Source organism: Lipophrys pholis, assembly GCF_963383615.2.
Source record: "Lipophrys pholis genome assembly, chromosome: 3".
NCBI lineage: Eukaryota > Metazoa > Chordata > Actinopteri > Blenniiformes > Blenniidae > Lipophrys > Lipophrys pholis.
In genome coordinates, this window is record NC_137627.1 from 34572993 (window position 1) to 34586935 (window position 13943).

General features: G+C 42.1%; 1 protein-coding gene across 2 annotated transcripts; it reads right to left on the reverse strand.

The window, feature by feature from the left end:
* Positions 1-785: 785 nt before the first annotated feature.
* Positions 786-13495, reverse strand: LOC308107813 (structural maintenance of chromosomes protein 6). Of its 2 annotated transcripts, none has more exons than XM_080460346.1 (27): positions 13367-13495; positions 12917-13074; positions 12588-12723; positions 12225-12330; positions 10740-10876; positions 10559-10620; positions 10344-10424; positions 9628-9729; positions 9390-9509; positions 8352-8450; positions 7871-8017; positions 7605-7693; positions 7346-7510; positions 6913-7091; positions 5847-6048; positions 5606-5720; positions 5245-5405; positions 5014-5149; positions 4592-4672; positions 4310-4480; positions 3812-3949; positions 3367-3512; positions 3095-3220; positions 2764-2869; positions 2472-2624; positions 1448-1545; positions 786-1290 (listed from the first exon to the last, which is right to left on the reverse strand). In XM_080460346.1, the coding sequence occupies exons 2-27, from the start codon at positions 13052-13054 to the stop codon at positions 1197-1199; spliced, it is 3288 nt and encodes a 1095-aa protein (XP_080316472.1). In that variant the 5' UTR covers positions 13055-13074; positions 13367-13495; the 3' UTR covers positions 786-1196. The 2 variants fall into 2 exon arrangements, with proteins under 2 accessions (XP_080316472.1, XP_080316473.1); XM_080460347.1 differs by having other exon boundaries at positions 12588-12717; positions 13367-13479.
* Between the last annotated feature and the right edge of the window lie 448 nt (positions 13496-13943).

Sequence of the window (13943 nt, forward strand, 5' to 3'; positions counted from 1 at the left end):
TCCTGTTGGGTTTCGAGAATCGGTGTCAGTGACATTTTTGTGCGGCTCAACGTGCTGCATGTCTACCAAACGTCTTGGCCTTCGGTGAAACGTGTTCGTGTTGCTCCAAGGTGTTGCAAACGTGAAAACAATGTAGGGGGCGCTATTGAGCCATTGTGCCGGACCCATGGCAGTGACATAAACTTTAAAATGTTTCACGAAGGTTTGAGCTCATTTCGGCCCGTGAAAAATGCAGCAGTACAAGAAAGTGTAATAATAATAATGATCTCTTGCAGTCCAATAGGGTCTCGCCCAGCTCTGATGAGGCCCAAATAAAAGCGGCCACACCAAGTTATTCTTCAAGTTATTATCATACTACCATAATTTCCAGACTATAACCCGCTAATTTTCCCCCCACACACTTTGAAGCCTGTGGGTTACATAATGACGCGGTTAATTTATGGATTTTTTCCGGGTTAACGAGCGTCGAACAGCTTTCATGATTTGTGTTTTATCTGCTGGTTGCAGCTCTGACGAGACGAAAGGCACCGGCTTCCTCAGGAGGCCGGGTCGACAGCCGTTATGTGCATTAGTAAGACGGTCTCGTTGTGCGACTCGCTGGCCCAAGAGCTCTTAAAGGTGTGAATCCCTCCTGGAAAGAGCCGAGCCAAGTGTGAAGTGCTCTGGAGGAGCCCTTCGACAATATTCAGTCCACATGAAAGGGTTCAAAGTTTCCCGACTCTCATTTGGCACAGATCATGTAATACATTTAATAAGACAGCAAATAAAAATTAGAAGTCATTTTTTGCTGCACTTTTATTCTAAATAAAATCAAGTTGAATATTTGACAAAACAGTTTATTTTTCCAAAGGTTCCATCCGGCTTAATCTAGTCATTCTAGTCATATCTCGGATATCCAAACCAAAAAAAGACCAAAACTTCAGAGTTCACCGGGATGAATTTGTTTTAATGAAAAGCAGGTAAATATAGATCCTTTTTTTTCAGGTTCAGAACCTCCATAACATAAGGTTTAACAACATTTTATTGCCCGAATTCTACATTAAAGGATAAAACAAAAACAAAACAACAAATGTTCTTGTTTGATTAACTGTGACTGAACGAAATAGAAAACAACCTGAGAATTATAAGGGCTCACTAACATCTGGCTGCTGAACAGAATAATTACCCTCCTTCAGGTTAAATCAAGCTCGGCTTATTTACTGCTCCTCTTCGTCTCGCTGCGAGTTGTTTTGGCTTCGGTCGGGATCTTTGAGTCGGAGGATGCGGATGAGTCTGCTCTCTGGGAGCGAGCTGAGGAGAGAAGAGGTGAGATGAAGACGTCTGCGCAGCAAACTGAAGAATCGCCGCCTTAAACTTCCGAGTGGCGTTGCCCATCACGGCTCCTTCATAGTCGATGGATCCCAGTCGCAGAGGTTTTAATTCTGAAGGGTATAGAAGTTGAGCTTACCTCATGCTCTGTGGCGTGAGGAACACAAACTGCCTGTAGCGCTGACCAGCAGCCACCTTCAGCATCATGTCCATGGAGATCCTCCTGTTCACCATGTCCTGACCACACAGATCAAAACACACTGAGCTTTGGGAGCTTCACGTCACTTTGCACACACCAAGCTGCACGTGGAGCTTCGTCGAACTCAATCCAGCATCTCAAAGAGTACGGAAGAGTGTTAAGGCCACTGAAAAAAATCAACTAATTCAGAGACTGAAAAAAACAAAAACCTCATGTACTTCCCAAAAAATATCAAAAATTAAAGTTGAGATTTTTTTAGGGCCACTGAAGAAAAAAATATATTGGCGTAACAAAAAATAAAAATAAATCTTCATGCACTTCAGATAAAAGTCGAAAAGATTTTTCAAGATTTTTAAAATACAAACTGGAGATGTCTGTCCTCATTATTTGCCCGTGGACGCCGAAATAATCACAATAAATCACATAATTCTGATTATATAGGGTACCGTATTGCTTATAGACATATCATTTTACACAGGATTTCCTTGTTTAACAATAATAAATTTTAGAATCACGCGGGGATCAGGGGCTTTGTCCTTCATAGTGGACGGAGAGCTGCAGGCTGCAGTGTCTCTTCACAGTCTCATACTGATGATAACTGAACTGTTTATGAACTAAAGCCTGTTCTGAAGCATCATGTCACTTCATTAAACTGTCTGCAATGCATTTTGGTGAAGCAGTCACATGTGCTGGCATGTGGATGGATGAGAGGAAAAGAACATTTCCAGTTTGTGTTAAAAAAACAAAAATCTTGACTTTGATTTTCGACTTTTCTGAAGTGAATGAGGCTTTTTTTTATTTATCTATTTCTTTTAATTCCTCCTCCTAACCTTTTTCTTCAGTGGCCCTAATACCCTTCCACTTGTTGTTTCTACTGCTGACAATCTCGGGTGTTATTTTTTGGGATTTTGTAAAGCACTCGTCGTGAAAACACTTCAAATCTCAATGAAAACTCTTTTATTACCATGTAAACGTCAAACTCGTCGAGGCAGCGGAAAGGCGCCTCCGTGATGGCCCAAAGAGAGAGAACGAAACAGACGGTGGAGAAGGAGCGCTCGCCTCCTGACAAGGAGTGCATGTCGCTCAGGTCAGCCTTGTTTCCTTGGCCTGGCTGCACCTGTAGGGGGCAGTAAAACAAGCGGAGTGGATGAGGACAGGCAGGGAGGAGGACACTGCGTGAACTGTTGCTCTGCCTGCCACATTGTAGATTGAAAAAATAAATATAAAACCTATGTTGACTGAGATGTGCTTCTTACCGAGATGGACAGAGTCTCATTCTTGTGGTCAAAAGTCATGTTTCCGCTGTAGCCTCTCTGAGCTAGCATGCTATCAAAGTAATATTTGCAGCGGGCCGAGAGAAACCTGCAAGAAAACAACAATGCATGACTTTTAGAAGGAAGCTATGGGCTCACATTCACATTGCTTTGAAAGGAGACCGTATTCATGCCATAAGCATCAAATACTCATGTCTTTTCCCACTAAAATACAAAACACTGTACACCATTTTCAGTAACTTTTGCCCATTTGCCCGTAACGTCGACGTCAAGCAAACACAACAATACAGTGATTTGTAAATTCACAACTTGCCTCCGGAGTTCAGAGTAAACCTGAAGTCTCTCGTTCATAACCTTGTCCAGACTTTTGATGAAGCTGTTCAGATTCTTCATTTGCTGCGCCATGTTCCTGTAGCTCTCCAGCGCCTCGTGGTACTGCCTACATGTGCAAAAGAGACGGAGGGGAAAAGACACAAGAGTCGGTTGATTGTGGTCGTGGTGGAACTGCAACGGTCTCCTGAGATAAATCCAAAGACTCCAATGTGGTACATTATTTCTGCGAACTGTAAGAGTGACGTCACACACCTGAGCACCTCCACCGGGTCTCCCTGCTGCTCCTGCTGGGTGGAGATCTTGACCTTGAGACGGCTGATCTCGCTGTCCAGACTCCGAGCCGAGCGGCGGACAGCGACTCTCTCCGGACAGATCTCTGTGGCCTTGCCTATCGACGCCTGAATCCCAAGGACGAGTCAGTTATTCCTAACGCAACTTTAAATTTAAAAACTGAGCCAACGGAATAAATCCTAAGTTTGTAGATTTACCACATACTTAAAGTTTAGGTCTGCGACATGAGCAGAAAGACCACAGATTGTATTTGAATATTAAAATGCGAATTTATGCAAAGCAGAAAGCAGCAAAACGGAAACGGACTGAATAAAATTCCAGAGTGGCTCATCATCGAGCCCTCTGAGCATTCTGGAGCAAGAAGACATAAAAAACATGCTGGAGTACCACCTCCATCTTAAAGTACCTGAAGTTCCTCCTCCTTCTTCTTCAGTTCGCCTTCAAGAGTTTGAATACCACGGAGATGGCCAGTACGTTTCTCGTCGTAGTGTTTCTTGTGATGTTCGCACTTCATCACGTCCTGGTCAGCTTTACTCAGATCGTCCTGTCATGAGACAAAGCAAATGAAAGAAACAGAAGGTGAGAATGTTAGAGGAAGGGGGAGGCCATGTCAACAAGCTGGACCTTTGTTAAATAAACACAACAGACATCAACTTTCAGGCAAAACAAATTGATTCTTCAGGAATATTTGAGTCTGGCAATTTACTTCAAGACTGGATTTTACTGAATATTTCTCTTTAGTATGATTTATAGAGGAAATGATCTCAAGTTTGATAATAATGTGGCATCCCGTCTTTGCCTTGGAAAGAATCTGCAGTCACTGAAACGCAGCAAAATAAAAGCAATATAGCTATAAATTATGATTTGAAAGAAACATGAACTAAGAGGTGCACTTCCTTCTTACCTTGACCGAATCCGCTTCCACTGCGATGGTGCTGATTTGCTCTTTGTGCTGCTTGTACTCCTGATCTGCCTTTTCATAGGAGACGTTGAGGTCGGCCATCTTGGCATGAGCCTCATCAAGTTCAGCCCGCTTGGACGCGATCTTGGTGACAATCTCCTGGAGATCTTCCTCCTGTTGTGAACGAGGGAACACGGTAAATAGCAGGAAGTATACTTTCTGACTTTGGAAGTCGTCATTTCAGCGGCGAGAAGAGTAAAGCACGCCAGGGTGACGTGTACAAACCAAAGGCCTGAGGTCCTCCGACTGAGGCTCTTCCACATTCTGGAGGTCTGTCAGCTCAAGCTCCAACTTTGTGGCTTTGTTCTAAAAGAAAATAAATAATAAATAAAAAGAACACACAAAAAAGATGAGCAAAGTTATTTCAAGTCATAATCCATTTTCAATGTAGCAGTAGAAATAAAAAGTTTTACAATGCAAGGACTTTTTTTCTTCTTAAATTTCATTAAAATTTTAAATCCTGACGAAATATAGGTCATTTTAAAATGTATAATTCAAATTGATGAATCATATTTACTTATCGCAATTGAATAAACATCTTTTTCATAAGCTACTCGTTTCACTGTTTGTCAGATCAACACTTAAAGCTCCAATCAAAATCATTATATTTCAATACATTTATCTTTCACAAGGAAAAAAACAGTTACATTGGTGGTCTTTTGCTCTACGTGGGAGTTTCTCAGGAGCGCTTCATTCTGTTTGATGTTGTCGTTCAACCTGTTCATCTGTTGCTGGAAGCGATTTGCCTGAGCTTCCTGATTCTCCATCTCCCTCTGCAGGTGCCTGAAACAAGAGATAAACATCAGCACACGTTGCGGCAGCGGCTCACATACATTAACCAGGAGCCTAACGGCGATCGTACAGATTCACACACACACCTGATCTCTTCTTCCACGTCTCCCGAGAGGTAGTTGGCTCTGGTTTGATCAGCAGTGTAATTACGGTTGGTATAAATCTGATCTCCTTCCTTGGAGTAGGCCTGGAAGCAGTTCCTGGGAGGATTTGGTCCCTGCATCACTCCACGGGCCTCTGTGCGATTCTACAAACACGAGTTTCGTCATTTCATTACTTGTGTTCAATACATTTTAAAGTCACGGTGTGTATAGTTGGTTAAACATGACAGGTGTTTTGTAATAATACAGCCACAGGGCGTCACAGTAAACCATTTCATCCTGTAGAAAAGACTGATTTCTGCTTTGTGACAGTGGCTCTTTTCCCGTGTGGAAACCGTTTTTTTACCTTGATTAGCAAAATGCTCTCGATACCCTTTTGATCGATCAGGCAGTTGGCCACAACAGGGTCCTCAATTTCTAGCGCTTGAAGCATGGAGGGGTATTTTGGATGATTCACAGCCCTGAAACACACAAACAAACAAAGATAATTACATTAACAGAATCATTTTAGGATTTGGGGACTAATACAAGTATTGATTACTAATAAAAAGGTTTGAATTTGTTGTTGAAGCCGTGGCTGTCCTCACTTCTTTCTTGTGTCGTGGACATGTGGGAGGAAGTGGCTGGTGATGATGACAGGCCTGCGGCCGACTGGGAACACTTTGGACATGAGACCCTGCAGCACCTTCTCGTCGTCGTAGTTGTCACAAGTGAAGGCCTGCAGCTGACCTTTCAGACACACTTCGACTGCCAGGGCCAGCTCGGGGTCTTTCAGGCTGATGAGGTAACCTCCACATGGGAAAGAAATCAGAGAAGAAACGTGAGAGCGCCTCAAGTCCAGAGCTTAGAAAATACACTGAACAAAAATATAAACGCAACACTTTTGTTTTTGCTCCCATTTTCCATGAGCTGAACTCAAAGAGCTCAGACTTTTTCTATGTATGCAAAAGACCTATTTCTCTCAAATATTGTTGACAGATTTGTCTAAATCTGTGTTAGTGAGCGCTTCTCCTTTGCTGCGATAATCCACCCCACCTCACAGGTGTGGCATATCAAGATGCTGATGAGACAGCATGAATATTGCACAGGTGTGTCTTAGGGTGGCCACAATAAAAGGCCACTATGAATTGTGCAGCTTTGCTTTATTGGGGTCAGTCAGTCATAATGACCCCCCCCCCATGGAGTGTGACCACCATTTGCCTCACGCAGTGCAACACATCTCCTTCACATAGAGTTGATCTTGTTGTTGATTGTGGCCTGTGAAATGTTGGTCCACTCCTGTGTTGGTTGTCCATAACATACGCCTGCACATACCATAACCCCACCACCACCATGGGCCACTCCATCCACAACATTGACATCAGCAAACTGCTCACCCACACGACGCCACACACGCTGTCTGCCATCTGCCCTCAAGTAGCATAAAAGTGGATCACAGGTCACTTCACGTAAGAACAGATGACCAATCCTCAGATATAAATGTAAGATTACACTTTCACTTGAAGAAAGAACACCTTGTATGAGATATACAACTTGTAAATTGAAGTAAAGTACATGGTGACGTAAAGCGATTCCTCATGTTTAAGTTAGACAGAAGGACAATCGAATGCTTCAGACTTTATTGCCAGTGTACGACTGGCTAACAACTCTTACCTAAAGGTCCTCGCGGTTTCTGTTTGAACTGGCCTTTTCTGTATGCCTCCTCCACCGCATTGAGCAGTGCAGGCATGTGCTCTCCAAAACGTCGCAGTCGATTGGAGCGACTGCTCTCCATAATCTGCAAGTTCCTTTTGTTGGCTTCGATCGCCCTAATCAGTCCTTCCTGTTCCTTCCTGAAAGAAAAGACGAAAGAAGACGTTTCAAAAGGATCTATCGTTTTAGCGGTTTCACTGCTGGAGTAGTTTCAACATTCCACCGTCTCTTTATGCCGGACTGTAAGTCGAGGCGACCCAACACTTAATGATGACATTCAAAATGTAACTACGCATCAGTGTTTCCTCATTAGGCAGATAGACAAAAGCACTTTCTTTTCGGTCAGAATTGTGTTAATTATTTCCACTTTGCTGCAAGACTTTCACTTCCTTACCTCATCTTGCCTTGCTCTTCTTTGGCACGACTGCTGGCAAGTTCATACTGATCAATCTGCTGTCCGAGAGTGGAGATCTGATGTCTCAGGTTTTCCAGGTTGGTCTGAATCTGCTCGATACGCTTGGCTCTAGCCTGGCTCTCGGCTCCAGATGTCTGACTGATGCTACAAGGAAGGCACGAGTGAAACAGATGAAGATGACAAAAAGCTCAAGGAGGACTAACTAAATACAGGAGATATGAAAGCACGAGCATTGTACCATAGCTTCAGATCTTTTATCCGTGAAGACAGCTGGGCTTTGTCTTTTTCCAAATCTCTCAAGTTAGTTTTGCATCTATGTGCAGTGACCTGGAGCGAAGACATAAATGAAGGAGGAAAACATTGGGGAATTTTGCTTGCACACCATTATTACAGACAAGGTAGGATGTTGCACAGTTTTTTTTGTGTATTACAGTATAGAATTTCATGAGGCCCATGAAAGAAAGCTACTTTACAGAGTAGTTAATACACTTTCTGAACTCTGACCTCGCTGGTCTTGATGAGCGTGTTCCACTTGTGGGCTTCAGCTTTCAGCTCGGCACATTTGGGCTGCAGCTCCTGGACCTGCTGTGTGATATCCTCCAACTTTTCCTGGATCTGCTTGTACCTCTTCTCAGCCTCCTCGACCTTATTCTACACAATAATGCAAAAGCAGATTAGAGAAGCATGATTTTTAAATGTTAAAGAAAACTCAATGGCCGTATGTCAGCTAAAGCTAATTGCGGGTGTGAGCAACATAAAGAAGCAGCGGAATTAATTTGATGAGCAAAGATTTATTATTAAATCTGTGCATTGAATGGTGCAGTATCACTGTAATTGAAATAAGGTTAGGAAACAATAATGATACTTCTATTAATGTTGTATAGCTCTGGTTTATACATGTAGAATATAACATTAAAGTTCACACAAATCACCGACAGGGTCTGGTTTAATGGCGATTTTGTTGAAATAAGACCAAATAAACTACCTTCCATTCCTGGACTTTCTCATCATATTTCTCTGTGGAACGTTTGTTGCCTTCCAGCTCCTGCTTCAACGGCTCCAAGTCCTTCTCCATTTCATTCACCTGCAACATTTGTTACCCAGACTTGCGGTTAGGAAGCCATTCAGAAGTGTTATTCTTCAAGCTATTATCACACAACCGTGATTTCCACACTAGAACCCTCAAAATTTTTTCCCCACACCCTGTGGGATAAACAATGACGCGGTTAATTTATGGATTTTTTTACTGGTTAACGAGCTTCATGCCGCCCATACATTTAGCCTCGTCACTTCAGACCAATAAAATTGCTGAACAGGTCACAGTGGACCAATTAAACTGTTTTCATTTGTTCGGTTGAGTTACCGGAAAATGAAACGCACTCACAATAAATTCATCAGATCTGTGCTTTATGTGGTACGGTCTTATAACTACAGGAGCCGACAGCCCTGAGTGATGCGTTCAGGTGCATCACGCAACTCTGAACCGCTGCTGCTCTGTGGAAGGACAATCTTCCTCCTCAGAATCGCAATCAGCAAATGAACGATAAAATACTTCATCAACAGAGATAAAAACCCTGTGTTTTTGTTTTTTTGTTGTACTTTCCTCTCCCGTCCGCCACCCCGCCACAGAAGCTGAGTTTAAAACTTGTTTTTTCTTAAAAATAAATAAATTCCAAAAAAACGTTAAATGTAGATTTACAGACGGCAGGCACGCGCACGCGCACGCACACGCACACACACACACACACACACAGACACACACACACACACGCACACACACACACGCACACACACACAGTGTACAAGTATTTCCCACACTCTGAAAAACAGATTTGTGGGAATTGATGAAAATATGCGCATCGTTACAACTGTGGCTTATAGAAACGTGCGTCATAAATATGTGCAATTGCTTTTTTCCTTTTTAAATTTGGTGGGTGTGGCTTATATTGAGGTGTGCTCAATAGTGTGGAAATTACGGTAATACACCAATTACCATTTTATGAGTGGTGGAATCCAAACTCACCAAAGCCCACGCCATCTGTTTCTGTAACTCTTCCAATTTGGAGCGTAAATCATCCAGCGACGCCAAGCTCTTGTACTGGTCCTCTTTCTCCTGGGACTTACGTTTAAGCTCTTTCAAGCACTGCAACAGTGACATTAATACACATCTTAATTTTTTTTTTATCTCAATTTCTGGTGAGCAGGTGAAAGCTGCTCTCCATGAGATGATAAATAAAGTTTGACAGTTTCAGTGAAATTACCTCGTTGTGTTGGCCAACTTTGTCCTCCGTGACATGCTTGGTGGTTTTAATGTAGACAAAGTCCTCTTTCATCTGTTCCAGTTGTGTGGCTTTCATGAAAAACTGATAGAAAATACAAAAAAGGATTTTAATCAAACATTTTTACAGTACTTTTAACAATTTCAACAAAGGCGTTATCTGCTTTAGTGTTGGAATCGTAGCAAACATTCAAGAGTTATCACTAAAAATATGGCTGAGACTGATTGACCATCAAGTACCAGATAACAATACCAACGAATGTGACAATGGTTAGAAGACTCCAATTTGCCATGATTATGTCTTCGCCTTGGAGATCAATTTTACTGTAAATTAAGAATGTATTCTTCATGGAGGTATTAGAGCAAGCTTGTTAAACACAGTGTCTCCAGAGCTGAAACAAGCCCTCCACAGGGTCGAATACCAGCCGTGGGATCACACTGATCAGTATAGAAATTACAAAAAGCGAAAATAACTACATTTTATTCATAAAAGTAACTATTTTCGTAAGATCAGTCGACACAGCAGAACACCGAGACCAGGAACTGGACCGAAATATGTCAAATTCATCTACAAGCAGCTATAAACAAGCCTGCTCACTAATTCTAAGTGGTACAACTGGGAATTGTTATACTTTTATGTGATGAGCTATTTGTCCAACAGTTGCACTTGTTTAAATCATGTACAATCTGTAAACAAACCTTATACTTGTCCCCTTCTCCTTTTGAATGCAGGAAGTATTTACTCATCTCCTGAGTGAGAACCGACACGGGATTGTTGACCTGTGAAGAAAAAACTGAATAATAAGTTACTGCAACACAATTGTATTCTGTGGCAATCAACCCACTGTATGGATCATGTGACACTGAAACTGGTTTCACAATGATCTGCACTGCTTAAAACAAACATCTCATACTTGAATATTATAATTATCCAAGATGGAAAGCAACTCCTCTTTTTTGGTGGAGACAACTTGGCCTGTAAGAGAAGAAAAAAGGTGAGTTAGAAACATCTTGATTTTAGAAAAACTCTCAAAATGTTTTGGGTTTTTTTTAAAGGAAGGAAAAAGAGTCACGTATGGCTCGTTGAGCTTGTACCCGATTTGCTCCTCAGTTTGTAGGTTCTCAACCCGTCACGGGTTATCCTCATGTCCACGGTGACAGCCGAACCATACACGTCAGGTTTGTACGCATCCCTTCCAATGTTACGGAGAGTGATGGAAACGTCTGCTGAACTAATGAAACACAACCAGACAACAAATCTAATGAGTGGGTAGAATTTAAACAAATAATTAAACACACACCACATCCACATTGTACATAGATGTACATAGAAAGTCTAAATATCTGACTGTCCCAGGATCTAAATCATTTTATGACTCAGTTGAGTGACAATATTTTGTGTTATTTGGCTGTAGAATAATTACGAGATGTGCAATGATGGGTTTTGATAACTTCCATCTTTCAATAACAGGCAATTTTCAATATTAATATGTGTTTTCCATCAGCTCACAATATAAATGAGTAACATGCTGGTGAATCTTGTCTGGTATAGGTAGTTTGTTTTTCTATTTTTTAGGGATGCACCGATACCACTTTTTTCCAAAACGAGTAGTGTATGAGTACTTGCATTTGAGTACTCCCCGATACCGAGTACTTAGACCAATACGCACATTAATTTTTTTCCACAGATGTTAGTTCAACAACATTCCTATATTGTGATGTACTGACATTCAAAACCTGTCTGTGTGTGTGTGAGTGTGTGTCCACTTTAACAGGCGCATTGCTCGCTTGACCAGTGTGCGTGAGGGAGCGAGCGTAGATGAGCTGTACATAAAAGTAAGAGGCCAACAGGTGTTCCTCTCAGAAACTGAGTTCCAGTCCTGCTTTCCTCCGGCTGTGAGGCCAGGGAGTTCACCCTGAAGCTGAGGACAGCTTCGGCCTGCAGTAGAAGTTGTCTCCCCTGCGTCTTCCGACCACGGTCTGGAGACCGGAGCAGGAAGGGTTAACAGTTTGTCATGAACTGAGAACTAACATTTAACAAAAGTGCTTTCAATAAAACTTTGTCTGAAACCACAAGGTTTCCTCTACATTCATTTAGGAGTGGCGGGCCGCTCGGGGTGGGGGTGCGCTCGGTGGAACATCTTTGAGCGAGCTAGGCTCCTCACTGGCCGCCGCGCTTTGCAGTGAAGTGCCGAAAACCACGCACTGCCGTAAAGTGGTATCGGGTGTTGTGGTATCAGTAGCAGTTCTATGGGTACGAGTACGAGTACTCTTGCCTGGTATCGGAACGATACTGGTATCGGTGCATCTCGACAATTTTTATTTTTCAGATATCAGAAAATTGCCAAGCAGTTATGGTTTTGAGTTCACACACCAACATCTGTCAGCTCCAACAAGATAGGAATAGGTTTAAAATGTCTCACCTAAATTACATCTGAACTGACTTTAAATAAAAATCCATTATTTCCTGTTTAAAGCACAGTTGAGCAAATCGCAGTGATTTTAAAGGGGCAATTAAAGACAAAAGGAATAAGCAGCGGTCGCAAAATAAAGTACATCACGTGATGGAGGTATGTTTACCCTTCTCCTTCTTTCACAAAACCCTTCAGAGATAAGCCCCTGTTTGTGGCATGTGCATTTCCACCCAAGGCAACGATGAGAGCTGTCAAAACTGCACTTTTTCCACCTGGAACACACAAAAAAGAAGGTTTCACACGTGGATGCTATTGTAAAAACACATTAAACGCAGTGTTACGTGTGTGATGAGAGATTCAGGTCGTTACACTTATACAACAGTGCTGCAAAGATCTCGATGTAAAACTATTGTTTCGTCAACAAAGTTCAAATATCAAATGAAAGTTGTTTCTGAGATTGAACAATATTATTGCTCTCACGCCAAGGTAATCGTCTTTCTCTCAAATACTCAGACAATGTCCCACTTACTTCCATTGTTTCCGACGACAAAGTTGACATTGGGGCCAAAGGTAAAGGGTCCGAGGAGCGAGTGGCACATGAAGTTTTTCAGTGTGATGCTTTCCACAATCCCTGCGTCGCTCACCACATCCCTTGTACTCTGCAACTAAACACAAGGGATTTATGACCGTCTCTGCACCACGATTCACATGAATTCAACACAGCGGTTGGAGTGAAGAAAAAGAAAAACATTTCCAACTTGATGTTCATGCAGAAACTTAAAATGAACTGCTTATTCGCTTGATAGCAACAGGAAGTGGTTCAGTAGGGAGAACAGTACATGTGAGCACAGGACGCACCTGGTTATTCAAAAGAGGGTGTTCCTGGTCGTTGACAGGACGTTCACCATCCTCTTCCTCCTCTTCTTCGTCCTCCTCTTCAGGTCTCCTTCGTTTGCTGGCCTTCTCACTGGCAGAACTGCTTTTCCTTTTCGACATCTTGGACACCCAACAGGAAACTGAAGGGAAACAAACACGCTATGCTTTATGACTTCTGAACAAGACTCTTCATGTGAACGGTGTTACGACACGTTTGTCCTGGACAGACGTTAACAACGTGGTTTCAATGACGTCTAAACGTTGAGGAGTCACTTCTCGTCAACTTTATAGGAACTTAACGAGAACTGGCTGCGGCAGTCAGCTAACGATACGCGCTCAACTGTCGGTGCAGACACACAGCTCTGGGACGCGGTTAGTTCGACATTTAATGGCCGTGAAACGATTGTTATGGTAAATTCAGCGACTGCTTACCTGCTCCGGGGGAGTCTAACAACTGAATGAGAAAGAGTATGGGGAAGAACGGGAGGAGGAGAAGGAGGACCACCGAACCGACGATGGAAACCGCCAAACCAGCAACAACACTGCTGCTTGAGATCTGGAAATCTCGCGAGAGTATGACTCACCGCTGTCAATCCACCACTGTAATCTCGTTTAAAAAAATAGATATAAGAATAAGAATAAGAATAATTTGCATTTGTGGTTATATCTTCCACAAAGCAAGCCTCTACCAGTCACTGACTGTATTATTAATTGATGTGTAAGATACTTGAATATCATTTAAGAAATATAAAGAAAGAAAGGAACGAAGGCAAGAAAAAGAAAGAAAGAAAGAAAGATGAATAGATGAATGAATGAAGTTGAAAAATAATATGAATACAATATAAACACATATGAAACAGGTTATCAACAATCAGAACAAACTAGATTGTTTTTTATTTTTCATTAATTAATTTCAGACACATGGCACATTACCTGTGTACAATCACATAAATACACATACAAATCCATATATATATATATACACACACACCCTTTGATGGTATTATAA